Source organism: Pleurodeles waltl, chromosome 3_1 (assembly GCF_031143425.1).
Source record: "Pleurodeles waltl isolate 20211129_DDA chromosome 3_1, aPleWal1.hap1.20221129, whole genome shotgun sequence".
NCBI classification, from domain to species: Eukaryota; Metazoa; Chordata; class Amphibia; order Caudata; family Salamandridae; genus Pleurodeles; species Pleurodeles waltl.
The window spans coordinates 569,924,303-569,940,901 of NC_090440.1; the positions used below are offsets into that span (position 1 = coordinate 569,924,303).

General features: G+C 47.3%; 2 protein-coding genes across 3 annotated transcripts in view; both read left to right on the plus strand.

Moving 5' to 3' along the window:
* The window catches only part of LOC138284333 (cell surface hyaluronidase-like), a 633,659-nt gene that overhangs the window by 200,395 nt on the left and 416,665 nt on the right, over positions 1-16,599 (plus strand). For both annotated transcript variants that reach the window (XM_069223000.1, XM_069223001.1), the window contains one exon: positions 8,782-8,987. In XM_069223000.1, the coding sequence (XP_069079101.1) occupies positions 8,782-8,987 (206 nt within the window). The remainder of the gene's footprint in view (positions 1-8,781; positions 8,988-16,599) is intronic.
* CEMIP (cell migration inducing hyaluronidase 1) overlaps positions 1-16,599 on the plus strand; it is an 899,136-nt gene that overhangs the window by 67,681 nt on the left and 814,856 nt on the right. The window lies entirely within an intron of this gene.

A 16,599-nucleotide genomic window follows, 5' to 3' on the forward strand; every position in this document is an offset into this window, starting at 1 on the left:
TCTGGTGGTATCAGGGGTCTCGATAGGGGTTTCTGGTGCCTTGACACAGTTACTGGAATCCCACTAGTCCAGTAACCACTAGGCTAGCTGTACGAGGCTGTAGGAGAGTAGTGGCTGCCCAGGGTGCCAGTCCACCCTGATACCTACATATGACACAAAAGAGGTGAGGGCTTGTACTACAGAGCCCACTGGTCACAATCTAGATTTTCTATAGTAGGGCATACACGGAGACAGTGCTACTTGCTACCAGTGCAGGACAAGCACAGACAAAGCTGGAGACTATGCAACTCCTAAGTGGAAACTCCTAAGGGGCAGTGACCAAGGGTTCAAATGGTAAGTTCTTCAGGGCACTGTTCCCCCAACTACAGATGGTAACTGGGAGTACCCACAGCACAGGGGAGGGATCAAGGGCGAAGCCATATCACCTTCAGTGACAACATGGAGCTTCTCACATCTCCCTCAATATTGATGTGCAGCAAGTATCCTTTTCTTGAGCAGCTGTCTGAAGTTTCCTTGTGCTCCAAAGGACAGAATAGCCTCCACAAGCCTCAGACATCTTGTTCTGTGTTCTGATGCCTGTTTGGCAAGCTGCAGCCCAGCTCCTTGTATCAGATTGGCAAATTCCTTCCACCAGTAATCTGCTACTAAAACAACTTCTAAAGTTCAAACTCTATCCCGGGGTTGAAAGGAGAATGTAAATCCAACTTTTGGACTCCACTTCTGAATCTCGGCTTCCTAGGTGACCACTTGTGGGTGCCTTGTCAGAAAAGAGAACAGCCTTGAACAACCAAGTGGCTGATGAACCCAAACCTTTATTATTCCTTGAGTGACAGGCTAATTTAATCAGAGAGTCTCCTACTTCTGCATCCTGGATACCCCTCCTGTGCTGCAGCATATTTCCTGCATCTTCACTTTAGTCCAGACCACCTTCCTGGGCTCATTCGTAGCAGTCAGGGCTGTCAAAAGGGCAACTGTGGCACCATAATATGCCACAAAAATCCGATAGTTGCCCCTAGGCTCAAAATTACCCTTACCTGGGTCTGGTGAGTGGGAACCTCTAAATCCAGCACTGCCAGGACCTTCACCTACAGGCGTTGAGTCTTTCCATTCACCATCTGATGCCCAAGAATAACAGCATACGAAAGACCAATCTGGCACTTGGTTGCCTTGATGGTCCGTTTTGCCCCCTGGATCCATACCAGCACCTTCTGCAGGTGCTCCTTGTGGCCGTTCATGATTTGCTGAACATAGCAATGTCATCCAGTTAAGCCACACAGAACTCTTTTAAGCCTGACACACATGGTTGACCAAGCACTGGAAAGTTGCAGGAACATTCTTCAGACGAAGAGGCATAACGTTAAATTGTTAAAGTCTGTCTAGGGTTGAATATGCTGTTTTCTCCTTGGTACCCGGGGCTAAGGTAACCTGTCAGTAGTCACTGGCCACCCAACTTATCCATGAGTTAATCAGCTCGGGGGATAGGATGAGCATCACTTTCGGTCACAGTATTTAGGCCATGCTAGACCACACAGAAGTGCAAGTCAGCTGGCCTTTGCACAGGCACCAACACCACTGGGCTGGGTCATGGACTATGGGCAAGCTCAAAAACTCCCAGGACCAGCCTCTTGCCACTTCAGTCTTGATACATTCTTTGGCCTGGAATGCCATCGTATATGTCTTGCTCTTAACAGGCACACTGTTACCAGTGTCTATGTCATGGACACAGACAGGTGTCAGCCCTGGGGTAAGTGAGAAGAGATGGGACAATAACCCCAGCAACTCTTTACACTTTTCTTGCCATTAAGGTGTCAGTTCAGAGGAGAGCTTAACTCCCTCAACTGAACCATCTTTCTCATCACCTTGCAATAAGCCTGGGAGCGATTCACTCTCCTCTTGTACTTCTTCACTGTATGCAAGTATCGAAATAGTGTAATCTCTGCAGAGACACAGCTTCAACCGATTAACATGGAACACCCTCTGGGGTTCCCGTGCCACACTAGTGTCCACTAAATAGCTGGTATCTGAAATCTTCCTGACAACTTTGTAATGGCCACACCGATTGTCCTCCAGAGCATTGAGAGAGATTGGCATCAGGACCCAAACCTCCTGATCCTCCTGGCACCTAGTCAGCATAGCCTTCTGCTTATACCACTCCATCATCAGCTCCTTGCGGACTTGAAGATTATGCTTCACTTTACTCGTGAGCTGGGCCATCAGCCTTTACAGACCCAGGACATAGTCCACCACATCAGATGTAGGAGACTTAGGGTTGCCCTCCCAGCCTTCTTTGATGAAAGTCAGGGGACCTTGGACAGGATGTCCAAAAAGAAGTCAAAGGGATTGACTCCTGCTATTTTCTGTGGTCTCTACTTGTAAATGAAAAAAAAGGCTTGGCAAGAGGAGATCCTATTCCTCTTGAGGGGATCAGAGAGAGTCCACATCATGCTCTTTAGGGTCTTATTGAAACACTCCACCAGTCGTTTGGTTTGGGGGTAGTATGTGGTGGAGAAGTGGTAAGGTATTCCTACTTCTTCCCACATTGCCTTCATATAAAAGGAATTTGAAACCACAATCTGGGTGAGTCCAACCTTGTGAAATATCCCTAGGAGAGCACTAGCTACCACCTAGGCAGTAGTGCTTCTCAAGGCTACCACTTCAGAGTACCTGGTGGCATGATCCACCACAACATGTGTGTACTTGTTACCTGAGGGTGATGGAGGGTCAAAGGCTCAAATATATCAATCTCCACCCACTCAGAGAGTAGCCCCACCACACTTAGGGGCACCAAAGCTGCCTTGGTCTGGCCACCAGACTTGCCACTCACCTGACAGTCCAGGTAGGTCTGGCAAAACATCTTCACATCCTGACCCACTTCTGGCCAGTAGAACAGAGATGCTAACCTGTCTTTTGTCTTTTTGATGCCCAGATAACCCGCCAAAGGTACTTCATGGGCTAACTGTGAAAGGAAATTCCTGTGCACCCAAGGAACCACCAGCCTTTTGCTGGCTTCTGATTCAGGGTCAGCAGGCTCACTGTACAGGAGTCCATCTTCCCAAGACACTTTTTGCTTGCTTTCCAACTACTTCAGTGGAGACCTAGTCTTGGGCAATATTTCACAGGCGCACAAGTGGTGGGCACTCAGGCTGTGGCTTACAGAACTCCTCCTGGGACATTCCTCCTGCCGCAGACAGCTCCTGCAGCTCTGGCAGGGACTCAGACTCCTGCACTTTATCTGCCTTTGGATGATTGCCCTCCTTTCCATCTGGAGCAGGAGGTAGCGAAACCAAGGCAGGTGCCTTCCTAGAGTCTGCCTTTAGTTCTCACCTACTCTGCACTGGTCTCTCTTCCACTAGAGTGGCCCCCTCTCCATGATGAAGCTAGTTTGCAGCCTGTGCCCTGGAGAGCACAGCTGAAGATGTTCAGGCCATATAGGCCTCTGGCCTCGGTACTAGCTCGGGTTCAACAAGATAACTCCCCAGAAAGCATCCAGCACCCAGCTTCTCTTTAACACCTACATCAACCATGGCCTTCTTGTCTTTACCTCCACTCCATGTCATTGCTGCTAGGTACAGACCATAACCCTTGAAATCAGGAATTGTCTCAGGTTTGAGATATGTCCACTCAACCAGAGTCCTGTGGGCATCAGTATCACTTACAGCAGCAACCATCCTGCCGTTACCAACCTCATATGCTCCCTTGAGGTTGGGTGAATATGCTTAAGGTCCTCTAGATCTAATTCCCTAATATCCCTGATGACTAAGTTAAACTCAGCTGAGCCTCCCTTTATGTCTGGCCCCACTGAAAGCACACTTGCCATCATGGGTGCTACTGGCACCACATCCTTCCTGTGTGTCCCTCTTGGTTACACCTAAAGCATTCCACTACCTTGGGTGTGAAAGAAACCTTTCCTCCACTCCCCTTCAGGTTCTGACTAGGAACTCCATACCCCTTGGACATATGTCTTGGCTGAGAGCCTTGGTAACTATTCTGGCCCTTCACCTCTGGTTTAGGGTCAGGCTACTGGGAGTTCTTTTCATCTTTGGGCTTAGAACTGTGGTGCTCCTTCTCCTTGTTCACTCTGTTGGCAAACCACTCATCAGCCAGCACTGCAGGTTTTTCTGGATCCTTTGCAGTAAGGTCAGACAAGTACTGTCTAAGAGGGTTAGAGCACTCTTGCCTGAGATGCTCTGCTATCACTACCTGATTTAAGGACTGAGAATTGTTTGCTTACACTCCTCTCTCCCATTCATTCCAGTCATGCTCTATGTCATGGATCCAATTCTCAAAGGGTACACCATCCACCTTCTTGTTCTCACCGAACCTCTGTAAGTACTGGGCTGGCTTCAACCCAAACTGTCTAATCCTTCAAACACTCATATGTTGGATTGTGCTGAGGCATCCTTTCAACGATCCCAGTTCCTTCCTGAAGGAGGCGGCTCAGCGTTACTGCCCTGGCACGATTGTTTAGACTTTGAGCTTTACAAGTGAGTTCAGAAGTATGGCTCCAGTTGAGAATATCTGTGCCTGGAACATACATAGTTATCAATTTCTTTGGTACCTTGGTGGTATTTTCCATGGACTTGGAGGGGAAATCACTATCATCAGAGCTGGCCCCTTTCTTCCTCTGCTAACCTGCGCATTTCTTTCTCCAAGGCTATCTGCTTCTTCTCCAATTCTCTGTCTAACTCTAGAGATGGGGGATGAATAAGTCATGGGGAAGTCCAAGGGAAAAATCTAGGAGAAGTCCTAGGGGAAAGCCTTGGGGCAGATCTAGGGGAAGCCGGCACTGCAGATTTTCATAGGCCTGTGACATCAGTGCTCTTCTGTAAGTTTGCCACCTCCTCCTCACTCTACACTGCAATGGCCTCTCCCTCCAAGCATTTTCTTATGTGGCTAACCAAGTGTTCCTTGTCCTTAGACCTTTGGACCCTCCACCCCCTGACACCACACATTTGCTTTCATTAATCTATGAACACATCCTGCAGTTCATATTCCTTTCCACTGTTGTCTGTTATTTTATATATAGGTTATGGATATCTACTGTCCTTATCAGCTGGTATCAGTGTCCACCATGTCTGAAGTCCAATGATCCAACACCCCTTACCCACCAATGTAATGACCAGGTTCCTGGGTCACCAAGGTAGTCAGAGTTTACTGGGCTCCAATTGCATCAATTCGAGCTGTTCACTTCAGGTGTCCAGGAGCCAGAGTACTACTGGACCTCAAACTGTATAACCAAGTACTCCTATCTATCACTTGACTCTCTCAGGGAAGCAAGACAGAGAAATCCAAGACTTACTCGAGGAGGTGAGGTGGATTATGAATTCTGAATACAGTTTATGCAGGAATACCATTGAGGAGATCATTGTCCAGTCACTGCTTTACTTAATAAAAGTACTTTAATACACACAAGAAAAATATTCTACACATAAAACTGTGATGCACAGTGAAAACCAGAAGTCTCTACAAATATCTGGGCCAGAGGTCTGACACCAAACAGCATTATAGCGCCTAGATGCAAAGCACTATGAAAACACAGTTCACATTGCATTGTGCAGACCACTTTGCACAGGATTACTCTTCAAAGATAGAGCAATGGTACTGATACTTGTATTGTAGTGCTAGGGTTTCAGCAGTTGAAATGAAATCAAATGTTGCTGCTTCACCCACCGTCCCACAACCCAAAGGAATAGAAGTGCCCACCTTTCCTTGGCGAGTACACCACTCTGGTGGTGTCAGTGGTCTGGACAGGGGTGCCTGGTGTCTTGGCACAGTTATTTGAGTCCCGCTAGTCCAGTAGCGATTGCGCTAGTTGTACGAGGTTAGTGGCTGCCCAGGCTGCCAGTCCAACCTGATAGAAAAGAGGTTGGCACTGTACCACAGAGCCCACAGTTCACAGTCTAGATTTTCTAATTGCAGGGTAACCACATGGATGGTGCTTCTTGCTACCAGTGCAGGAAAAGCAAGGACAAAGCTGTGGACTATGCAAGTCCCGGGGCAGAAACCAAGGGTTCCAATGGTAAGTTCCTTAACAGGACACTCTTCTCTCAGCTACAGATGATAACTAAAAGCACTCACAGCACAGGGGAGTAGTCAGTTGTGAAGCAGTCTCATCTTCAATGACAACATGGAGCTTCCCCTGTCTGCCTCCATATTGTTGTGCAGCAAGTTTCCTTATCTTGTGTCTGAAGTCTCCTTGTGTTCCGAAGGACAAAATAGCCTCCACAAGCCTCAGACAGCTTTGTCGCTGTTCCATTGTCCCTCTTGATAAGCTGCAGCCCAGCTACTTCTGTCAGACTTGCAAATTCCTTTCACAGATAATCCATAGCAGAGACACCTTCTCAAGTGAAAACCCTCTCCTGGGTTTGAAAGGAGAGTCCAACCTTTGGAATCAACGTCTGGATTTTGGCTTCCTATGTGGTCCCTTGTGGCTGCCTTGTCAGAAAAGAGAATTGCCTTTAAGAAGCAACTGGCTGATAAGGCCAGACTTGTATCTTCATTCCTTGAATGCCAGGATAATCCAATCAGAGGGTCTACTACTTTTGCATCCTGGGGTGCCCCTTTAAACCTGGTGAATATTTCCTGTATGTTCACTGTGTGAGCAGTCCGTGATCATTCCATGTGAGGAGGGCCCTCTGTCTCTGTGTACCTGTCTGTCCTACACCCTAGAGAGGAATTTTAATTCATTGCAAACAAGGAGACCCTGACCATTATCCAACAGAAAGGGAGGGTTGTTGTCCTGGCAGAGGGAGTCTTAGCTAAATACAGGTGAGAGCTAATGCCTATTGCAACCCACCAAGCTTCTTTAACACTAGGGAGGGGGATGATACCAGCTCGGCTTACATTAAACATAATGCCTCGCCACTCTCTTCCAGGGATCCAACTGGCTCTCAGTATACACATCCCACATACCACAGAGGCAAAAAGAACCCAAGCTTGGGAGATTACACAGACCTTACCTAGTATGAGCTGGTAGGCCCCTCCTAAAGGGTACAGGTATCCCTGAGTATAGATTAATGCTGCCACCACTGTCAGTCTGGGTAGAGAGGACAGTAAGCATTCTGTAAAAGATGGGTGTACTATAAATGCCCCTTCGACCTTACAGCCAAGCTCTAGAGTCTCAATCCATGTAAACAAGAAGAACCTCAATGGACATGTGTGATTGTCATGTTCACTGAGGTAGAGATCAATAAAGCATAAAATACTTTCAAGTGACTTGGCAGGAGATTGACAAAGGGCAGGAAAGCGCGCTCTCCAGACCCATGCAGAAAACTTCCAATCTCAACAACCTACACATCCAAACAAACCACATATGTCAGTATAAGTGCCTTCAAATCCTTTCCGTCCATTCCAAACACAGCCAAAAGTACAGTACCCACAACCACTCCCTATTCATATCAGCCATGGCTGTACCATTCCCACTACTTCAACACACCTGTAACAAGCATGACAACATGGACTCATAATACCTAAACTCACCCACAGGAGCTTCAACTAGTCCACTTCCCACTAACCCACTGATCCACACTAACCTCAGCAAGGGGCCCACAGACTCTCTCCACCCATATCAATTATAACTACAAGGCTCTTGGTACCATACTCCATCCATATCAGCCACAGCCACAACCACAATGGGTCCAGCTGTCTCACTCTCTCCGTACCAGTCACATGTGCAAAGTTTTCACTAACTCAACACATACATACTACCTGCATCTAAATAGTCAACTGATACTTCACCTTTGAGTACAAGCCACAAACCCACAGACGTACACTATATTACTCCATTTACATCAGCCACAACCACAAGAACTTTCACTTCCTGACTATATCAATACAAATCACAACCACAAAGGTTGACATTAACTCCTCTGGCTACCAACCATCACCATAGCGCATGCTACTACTTCACCGCACCAATAGCAGCCTTGACCACAGGGGCTTCCACTGCCTTCATTCATTGATATCAACTATATCAAGAAAAGCTCTACACACACAACCACTCCTGTTACCTCACGTTATCCATACCGCCATGACTGTGTTGGCTGCTGCTACTTCCCTTCTCCCATTCAAACTATGGCCACAAGGACATCCTCTGCCTCACGGGCGTCAACCACGGCCACACAGGCTTTTACTACGTTATTCCCCCATCCATATCAGCCATAAGCACATGAGCTTTAAATACATCATTCATCAGTGCTGTTAACTTCTGTCTCTTGATGTCATCGTTTAGGTTCCCTTCTCTGCCTGTGTCTTATTATTTATACAGTGCTCAGGTTTTAACTCCTCTGCTGTTTTACTGTTTAATATTTGAATACATAATATATCTTCCCTGTTTTCACCGCTATAGTTTTCAGTTTCTCCAATTCGTTTCTTTGGCATCCCCACCCAGCCCCCATTTCTTCTGCAGACTCTTCTTTGTCAACATTGTGTTATAGACATGGTTCATTTTTATGTATAATGCACCCTGATTATCCCATTTATCCTTCCTTTTGAATGGCCTCCTTCCTAGACCCTCAAAGTGACCTCAATTTAGGCACTTGAATACTATTCTATAAATATATTTATTGACCTTTCCCTGTCGTTACTGGGAGTCTTGCTGTTGTAAGACCCACTCTGTCCTCTGATGACCATAATTTGATATTTGGGGGTTACAGAGCTGCCCCCACATGAGCCCATGCTGTGCGTTTCAGTCTTTGTTGATTCGGAGTTGGAATAATGCCTAACATGCATCTCTTTAGATACTAACTCACTTTCCATTCCCTCTACACTTGTTCGCATTAGGTCAAGGACACGATTGGCTATGACACACTTGGACACTGCTTCTTCCTGGAGGATGGGGTGGAGCAGCGGAATACCTTTCACCACAACTTGGGGCTTCTCACCAAGCCCGGGACGCTTCTACCAACAGACCGCAGTGAATCCATGTGCCTAGCAATTCGAAACAATGTTTATGGGAGCTATGTGCCTGTTCCTAGTACCGATTGCATGTGAGTCCTATTGAGCGCTAATGGTGGAATGAATATTGACTGAATGTTGGTACTGGGTGCTTGGCCCAGGCCAAGCACCAATTAACATGGGGTAGGAGTGGAGTATTAACTGCATTTGGGGTGTGGAGTACAGAGGTTATGAAAAGAAGACAAATAAATCATGTTGGGCAAAGGATTGAGGTAAGCTGCATTGTGTTAGACAGGTGCAGGCTGAACACCTGCTGCATGTAAGTCTTTGGTGTAGTGATCAACTAACTGCATGTGAGACCTACTGACTGCATGTGAGAAAAAGCTGGGTTTGAGCACTTTACATAACTTCTTGGTTTAGGGGTGGGGCACCGACAGCATGTGAATTTGCGTCAGCTTCTAGTGTTGTAGATTCACATGATGCACTCTCTGCTGCATAAGGGTGCACGGCATGTGAATCTGCAGTGATACACGCTGAGACAGACTGTTATGTGTATGTAGGCTGCTGAGTACCAACTGCCTGTAAGTTCTGTGAGGCAAGGGATCAGCTATGATTGCTGTGAATCCTGTAGAGCAGAGGTCAAGTGTACATAGCATGTGAATCCTTTGTTTCAAAGACAGAGCCCGGGGGGGGGGGGGGAGGGGGGGTGTTAGGTTAAGTAGTTGACAAGTACTGACTTCGTGGGAATCCTGGAAATCCTCTGCTGCATGACCAAACACTGGCTCTATGCGAGTTCAATATGTGGGGTGCAGAGTTTGGCCCAGTCATCGGGGACTGACTTTATGTGCTGACTGCATATATATTCTTTAAAGCAAGGCAAGTTCACGTGTCTCCTGTACAGTGAATACTGTGGCGTTAGTACCTAAGGTTCTAGTTTAGTATGGTGGACTGGGGTCTATAAGTAAACCCTGTGGTGTAGGACTTTGAGTGTGGTGTAAGTCTTTGAGTGAGTCAGTTGTAAGAGCCTTGACAGAGTTCTGTGAGCTGGCTTGAATGAGACCTGTGGTCTAGTCTTTGATAAAAGTCAGGTGTAGGGATTTAGGGCCAGATGTACGAAGCGTTTTGCATGGCGCAAACTGTGAAATTTGCAGTTTGCGCCATGCAAAACGTGCATCGTGATGCACAATCCCATCTTGCGAGTCAGTTCCGACTCGCAAAATGGGAATGCGACTCGCAAATAGGAAGGGGTGTTCCCTTCCTATTTGCGATTCGAACCGCGATGCAGAATTGCTTTGTGACCGCGGCCGCAAAGCAATTCGCAGTTAGCACCCATGTCAAGTGGGTGCTAACTCATTTGCAAAAGGGAAGGGGTCCCCATGGGACCCCTTCCCCTTTGTGACTGTCACCATAAATATTTTTTCAGAGCAGGCAGTGGTCCAATGGACCACTGCCTACTCTGAAAAAACGAAACCAAATGGTTTCATTTTTTCTTTTGTATTGCAACTCGTTTTCCTTTAAGGAAAACGGGCTGCAATACAAAAATAAACTGACACCATTCTGCATATGATTTTGCGACTCGGAAATCTTCCTACATCTGGCTCTTAGTTTGAAGTCCTAAGCGAGTTCTGTATGGGAGGCCTGGAACTGTAGATGGGCTTGTAGAACAGTGGGGTCTGAGAGGGAGTCCTGTGGTGTGGAGTTTGAATGATTTATGAAGAGCAGGCTCTGGGTAAGTGCAATAGCTATTGCGGATCTGAGGCCAGTGAGGCGGTCCTGTATTCTGAGGTTTGAAGTGACCGATGTGGAGGGGTTTGAGGCCCTAATTGAGTGCTGTGTGGAAAGGGGTGGAGCATTGAGTACTGTGGATGAAATGATGAGGCCCTGAGGCCTGTGAGTGAATCTTGGTGCCGGAGGGCATGAAGCCTTGAGTGAGTATGCTGTGTCGGAAGACCAGCGCAATGAATGAACCGTCTGGGTATGAGCCAAGGGCCAGATGTAGCAAAGTTTTTGCACGCCGCAAACAGCGAATTTCGCTGTTTGCGACGTGCAAAAAACATATTGCGATGCTCAATCCCCGTTTTGCGAGTCGGTAACCTGGTTACCGCCTCGCAAAACGGGACTGCGAGTCGCAATTAGGGAGGGGTGTTCCCCTTCCTAATTGCGAGTCGCAGCGCGATGCTGCATTGCCTTGTGACCGCGAACGCCATCGCAAAGCAATCGCAGTTACCACCAGTGTCACACTGGTGGTAACCCATTCGCAAAAGGGAAGGGGCCCCCATGGGACCCCTTCCCCTTTGTGAATGGCACGGAAAACATTTTTTCAGAGCAGGCAGTGGTCCTATGGACCACTGCCTGCTCTGAAAAAGTAAAACAAACAATTTTTTCGTTTTGTAATGCATCTCGTTTTCCTTTAAGGAAAACGAGCTGCATTATAAAAAAAAAAAAAACTGCTTCATTTAAAAGCAGTCACAGACATGGTGGTCTGCTGTCTCCAGCAGGCCACCATCCCTGTGAGTGCTGCGAGTCGCAAGGGGGTCGCAAATTGCGACCCACCTCATTAATATTAATGAGATGGGCCTTTGCGACCCCCTTGCGAGTCGCAGATGGTGTCAGGGACACCATCCTGCATACTGAATTGCGACTTGCAAATTGTGAGTCTCTCTGACTTGCAATTTACGAGTCGCAATTCAGTAAATACGTACATCTGGCCCCAAATCCCTGAGGTAGTGCTGTAGGAGGATAAAACGGTTAACTGTGCGCTGTCAAGAGATCCCGAGGTCTGTAAGTAAGTTCGCTGATGCCGTGATGTGAGGAGGAACGAACGCCCAAAGGGAGGAGCTAATGCCCAGAGGAAGTATTCTGTGCACGGATGGCAGTCTGCCCCTCATGGGTTTCTCACATGGGATCGCTGCTGCAGACACAGGAATAGCTCATAAGTCAAGTGATAAACATGCTGCCCTAGAAACGTTTGCCTATGAAGTATCAGTACTGATAACATCTGTGTGTATTATTAGTAGCACCTGACACACTTTCTCCGATGCACCATGTTATCCGAGGCCCCTGCTTCTTGTGCTGCGTATTTGGTGTATCACTCAGGACTAAGACTAGGGCTGGATATGCAGAGAGATAAAGCCTGCCAGTGACCCTGGCCGCACCTTGAAGGTCACTCCCTCATTGCTGATATATTCTTCGTTCCCTCACTACTGACCCCTTCATGGACCCTACGATCTTAACACGAGTGAGGTTAATTACCACATTGAGAGATTGTTACCAATTAGTTAGTAAAAGGCTTCAGACAAAACCTTCCTACCGCAGTCAATAGATTTGATTCCTGGACAGAAAATGGTGCTCAGTAAACATAGGCTGATGTGGGGCTAGTGAAGGCTCGTGGAAATGAGTGGCTTGACTTGACAGTACTAACTGTTGAATGGAGTTGAAACGTGGCACTAAAGTTAAGATGGTCACTTTTAACGATAGCCCCAAAAACTAGTACTAGTGGGTTAGAGCACTGAAACCACCACAGGAGCTCAATGTGAGGTATCTCATGATAACACACACTGACTTTCTGAGAATACATTGTGGTAACACCTACAGACCTTGTGAGGCACACCAACCTTCAGAGGATACCCGATGATAACACACAATGACTTCTAGAGAATACTTGATGTAACCCAGAGACCTACTGAAGATACCTAAAAATAACAGAGAGAGAGACACCTCCTGAGAATGTTTGATGATAACTGTAGGAAGGTGCCCTTTTTGGCATGGTTACCCTACCACTTTTTGCGTGATATCTGATGCTAACTTGAATAAGCGTGTGCTGGGATCCTGCTAACCAGATCCAGCACTTGCGTTCTTTCCCTAAACTGTACCATTGCTTCCATAATTGGCACACCTCTGGCACACAGCTAAGTCCTTTGTAAAAGGTACCAGAGGTACCAAGGGCCCTGTGGCCAGGGAGGGTCCTGAAGGGTTGCCGCTTGTGTTGTGCCATCCTATGTGAACCCTCACCAAGCACATGCACACTGCCATTGCAGATTATGTGTGTTAGAGGGGAGAAAAGGGTAAAACCGACATGGCATTCCTCCCCAGATGCCATGCCCACAAACCACTACCTGTGGCATAGGTATGTCACCCAATTAGCAGACCTTACAGCCCTAAAGCAGGGTGCACTACACCACAGGTGAGGGCATAGACACTGTATGGACATATCGATCATGCAGCGAAGTCCATTCTTAGATCCTGTAAGTGCAGTGTAGCCATACTGAGTACATGGGCTGGGAGTTTTTCATTATGAACTCCACAGCTCCAAGATGGCTTCACTGAATGCTGGGAAGTTTGGTATTAAACTTCTCAGCTCAATAAACCCACATTGATGCCAGGTGTTGGATTTATTGTAAAATGCACACAGAGGGCATCCTAGAGATGGTCCCTGAAATTCACACAACTATCTAGTGTGTGGCTGATCGGTCCATGCCAGTCTGCCACCACCAGACAAGTTTCTGACCCCATGGGGTGAGGGCTTTTGTGCTCTCAGGGGTCAGGGCCAAAGCCTGCTCTCGGTGGAGGTACTTCACACCTCCCCCATGCAAGAACAGCAACACTTGGTGGTGAGCCGCAAAGGCTCCTGCTTTTTGTTCTGCTGACTCAGGGCAATCCAGGTAGTGGAGATGCCTGCCCCCCGGACCAAGATCCACTTTTGGCAGCAGGTCTGGCGGAAAAATCAGTAAACACCAGGAGCAGTGTCCACCCCAGCTGGGACCACTCATAGGGTGCCCAGAGCTGAGGTGAACCCTTCCTGGCAGAATCCTCCATCTTGTTTTAGAAGGAGATAGCCAAGAGTGTTAGGTATGTGGCCCCCCTCCCAAAAGGGAGTGGGCACAGGAAGAGTGTAGCCACCCTCTGGGTCATTAGCCAATGGCTACTGCCCTCTGATGCCTGTAATGCCCCTAAATTTAGTATTTAGGGGCAACCCTGAACCTTGCTCTTCAGATTCCTGGTGACCTAAAGAAGAAGGAGGACTGAAGAGCCGTATCAGCAGTGAAGACTCCAGACAACAACTGGCTTGGCCCTAGCCCTACCGGCCTGTCTGCAGCTTCAAGACTCCTGCTACAAAAGACGACTTGTCCTGCAGGACCTGCGACCTCTACAAATCCTCAGAGGACTGTCTGTCTTCCCTGAAGACTGGATCTCCTGAGGACAGCGGCCCTTTCCACAAAGAAACCTCCAACAAGGACTGTAGAGACCTCCGGATCTACGAATCCTGCCCACTTTGCATGTGACACCCACGACCTGAGTCCAGGTGGCCCAGCTGACCAGAGAGAATCCCCAGGTGATTCCGACCTTGAGTCCTCACCAGGTTGACCCCATCCTGACCACCATGATGATGCCTGCAGCCTGAATCCAGAGGACCCCCTTGACCACAACCAGATCAGGTGAAGCTACCCAGTGCCTAAAGGTGCCCCTGCACCGATGGTCTTCTTCAACCAACCCCCTGGACCAAGCCTGCAGCCTCTTTGTGAACCCAGAGTTCCTCATAGGAAAGCATTGGGTGCCTGATGCTGTGTCTGCACCCTGTGCTGCTGAGGGTGTGTGCCTAGTGCTTACCTGTGGCCCTGCAGTGCTGATCTAAACCCCCCAGGGCCCTTGACCTGAGACCGTGGGTACTTACCTACAAACCGTTCTCTTTTGAGTGCCCCCAGTATCCAAAGGTTTCCGTTGGGTGCCCAACACCCAGCTGGCCCGTGTTTCTGGTGGTGCACCCTTGGTGCTTTCCTAAACTTTTCCCTGTGGACTCCTTAACTCCCAATGGCTGGGTCCGTAAGTCCAGTACTTACCTGTAAAATGGTATGTACTTTTTCCCCTAGGACTGCATTGCCATCATTGAAAATTGTACTAAGTGTCTACTTTTGATAATGAAAACTATTATTACCTGAAAGCTGTTTTATCTGTGAAGTACAAAGTGCATTTCATACTTGAAAGTGATACATTCTTGAAACTGTACTTACCTGCAACAAAGATCCTTTTGGTTCTAGAAATAAAGTGACAAAGTCTATTTTTTTGATACATAAAACATTGCACTGGAGTTAGTCATTGAGTGTGTGACTCATTTTCTGACTGTTTTTGTACAACAAATGTTTAGCCGTACCCTATGATAAGCCTAACTGGTCAACCACACTACCACAAAAGACAACATTAGTATTATTTTGGTTGCCTCTGTAAAGCCTCTGGGGAACCCCTGGACTTTGTGTACACTATATCTTATTTTGGTATGGTATCCACAAAGCCAGCGTCCTACAATAACACCCACAGACTTCCAGAGGATGCTTGATGATGTCATACACTGATCTTCAAAGGATACCTGTTGATAACACACAACTACTTCCTGAGGATACCTGAAAACACCAACAGACTCACTGAGTATACCTAATGATAACACACACATATGTCCTGAGGATACCTTATGATCTCTCACTCTCTCTCTCTCTCACTCACACACACACACACCCTCCCCCCACCACCACTGAGGAAGATACCTGATGATAACACGCACAGACCTACTGAGGATGCCTGATGATAACAGCAGAGACCTGCTGAGGATACCTAATGATAACACACAAAGAGCTATTGGGTATAACTGATCATTTAACACACACCTACTGAGAATACCTTATGAGAACACCCACAAACCTCTTGAGGATACCTGATGATAACACACAACAACTTCATAAGGATACGTGGTGATAACACCCACTGACCTCTAAGGATACCTGATGATATCACATGCTGACCTTCTGAGGATGCCTGATGATAATTTTCAGACAGGATACCTGATGATAATACACAGACACCTCCTGAAGATACCTGATGACAATATCCACTGACCCCTAAGGATATCTGATGATGACCAACACAAAGGCCTCCTAATGATAGCACCCACTGACCTCTAAGGATGCTTAATAATAGTGCACACAGATCCCTAGAGGATATCTTAAGATAACTCACAGAAACCTCCTGAGAATACCTGATGATATCACACACTGACCTTCTGAGGATACCTGATGATAATATACAATGACTTCCTAAGGATTCAAGATGATTGTAGGAAAGTAGGATCTTTCTGACATGGTTGCCCTCACTTTTTGCCTGGTGTCATTGTGTTTTGACTGTAGCACACTGTGATCCTGCTAACCAGAACCCCAGTGTCAGTGTTCTCTTCCCTAACTTTGGTTGGTAAGTATCTCTTATGCCCCACAGTACCTGTGTACCTCTGTAAGTCCCTGGTATATGGTACTTAGGTATCTAGGGTATTGGCACATCAGGAGTCCCCCATGGGCTGCAGAATGTATTATGCCACCCATGGGAGCCCATGCAAACTGTCTCTTTTGGCCTGCCATTGCAGCTTGTGTGAAATGGTGCACAGACATTTCACCCCAGATATAAGGTTTACCTTATATTGCGGTCACTACACTTCTGACCCTACAAGTCACCCCTAAGCCTAAGCGCAGGGTGCATGGTTCTGAGTGTGAGGGTACACCTGAATGAGCAGAGGTAGCCCTACAACCCCCAGACTCCATTTTCTAGGTGCTGTAAGTGCGGGGAAGGCATTTTAAGGTATGTAGTGGTCACTGGTCATACAAGATGTCGAACTACATAATGGTTTCACCAAACCTAATCAAGTTTGGTATCAAACATGCTTGAATC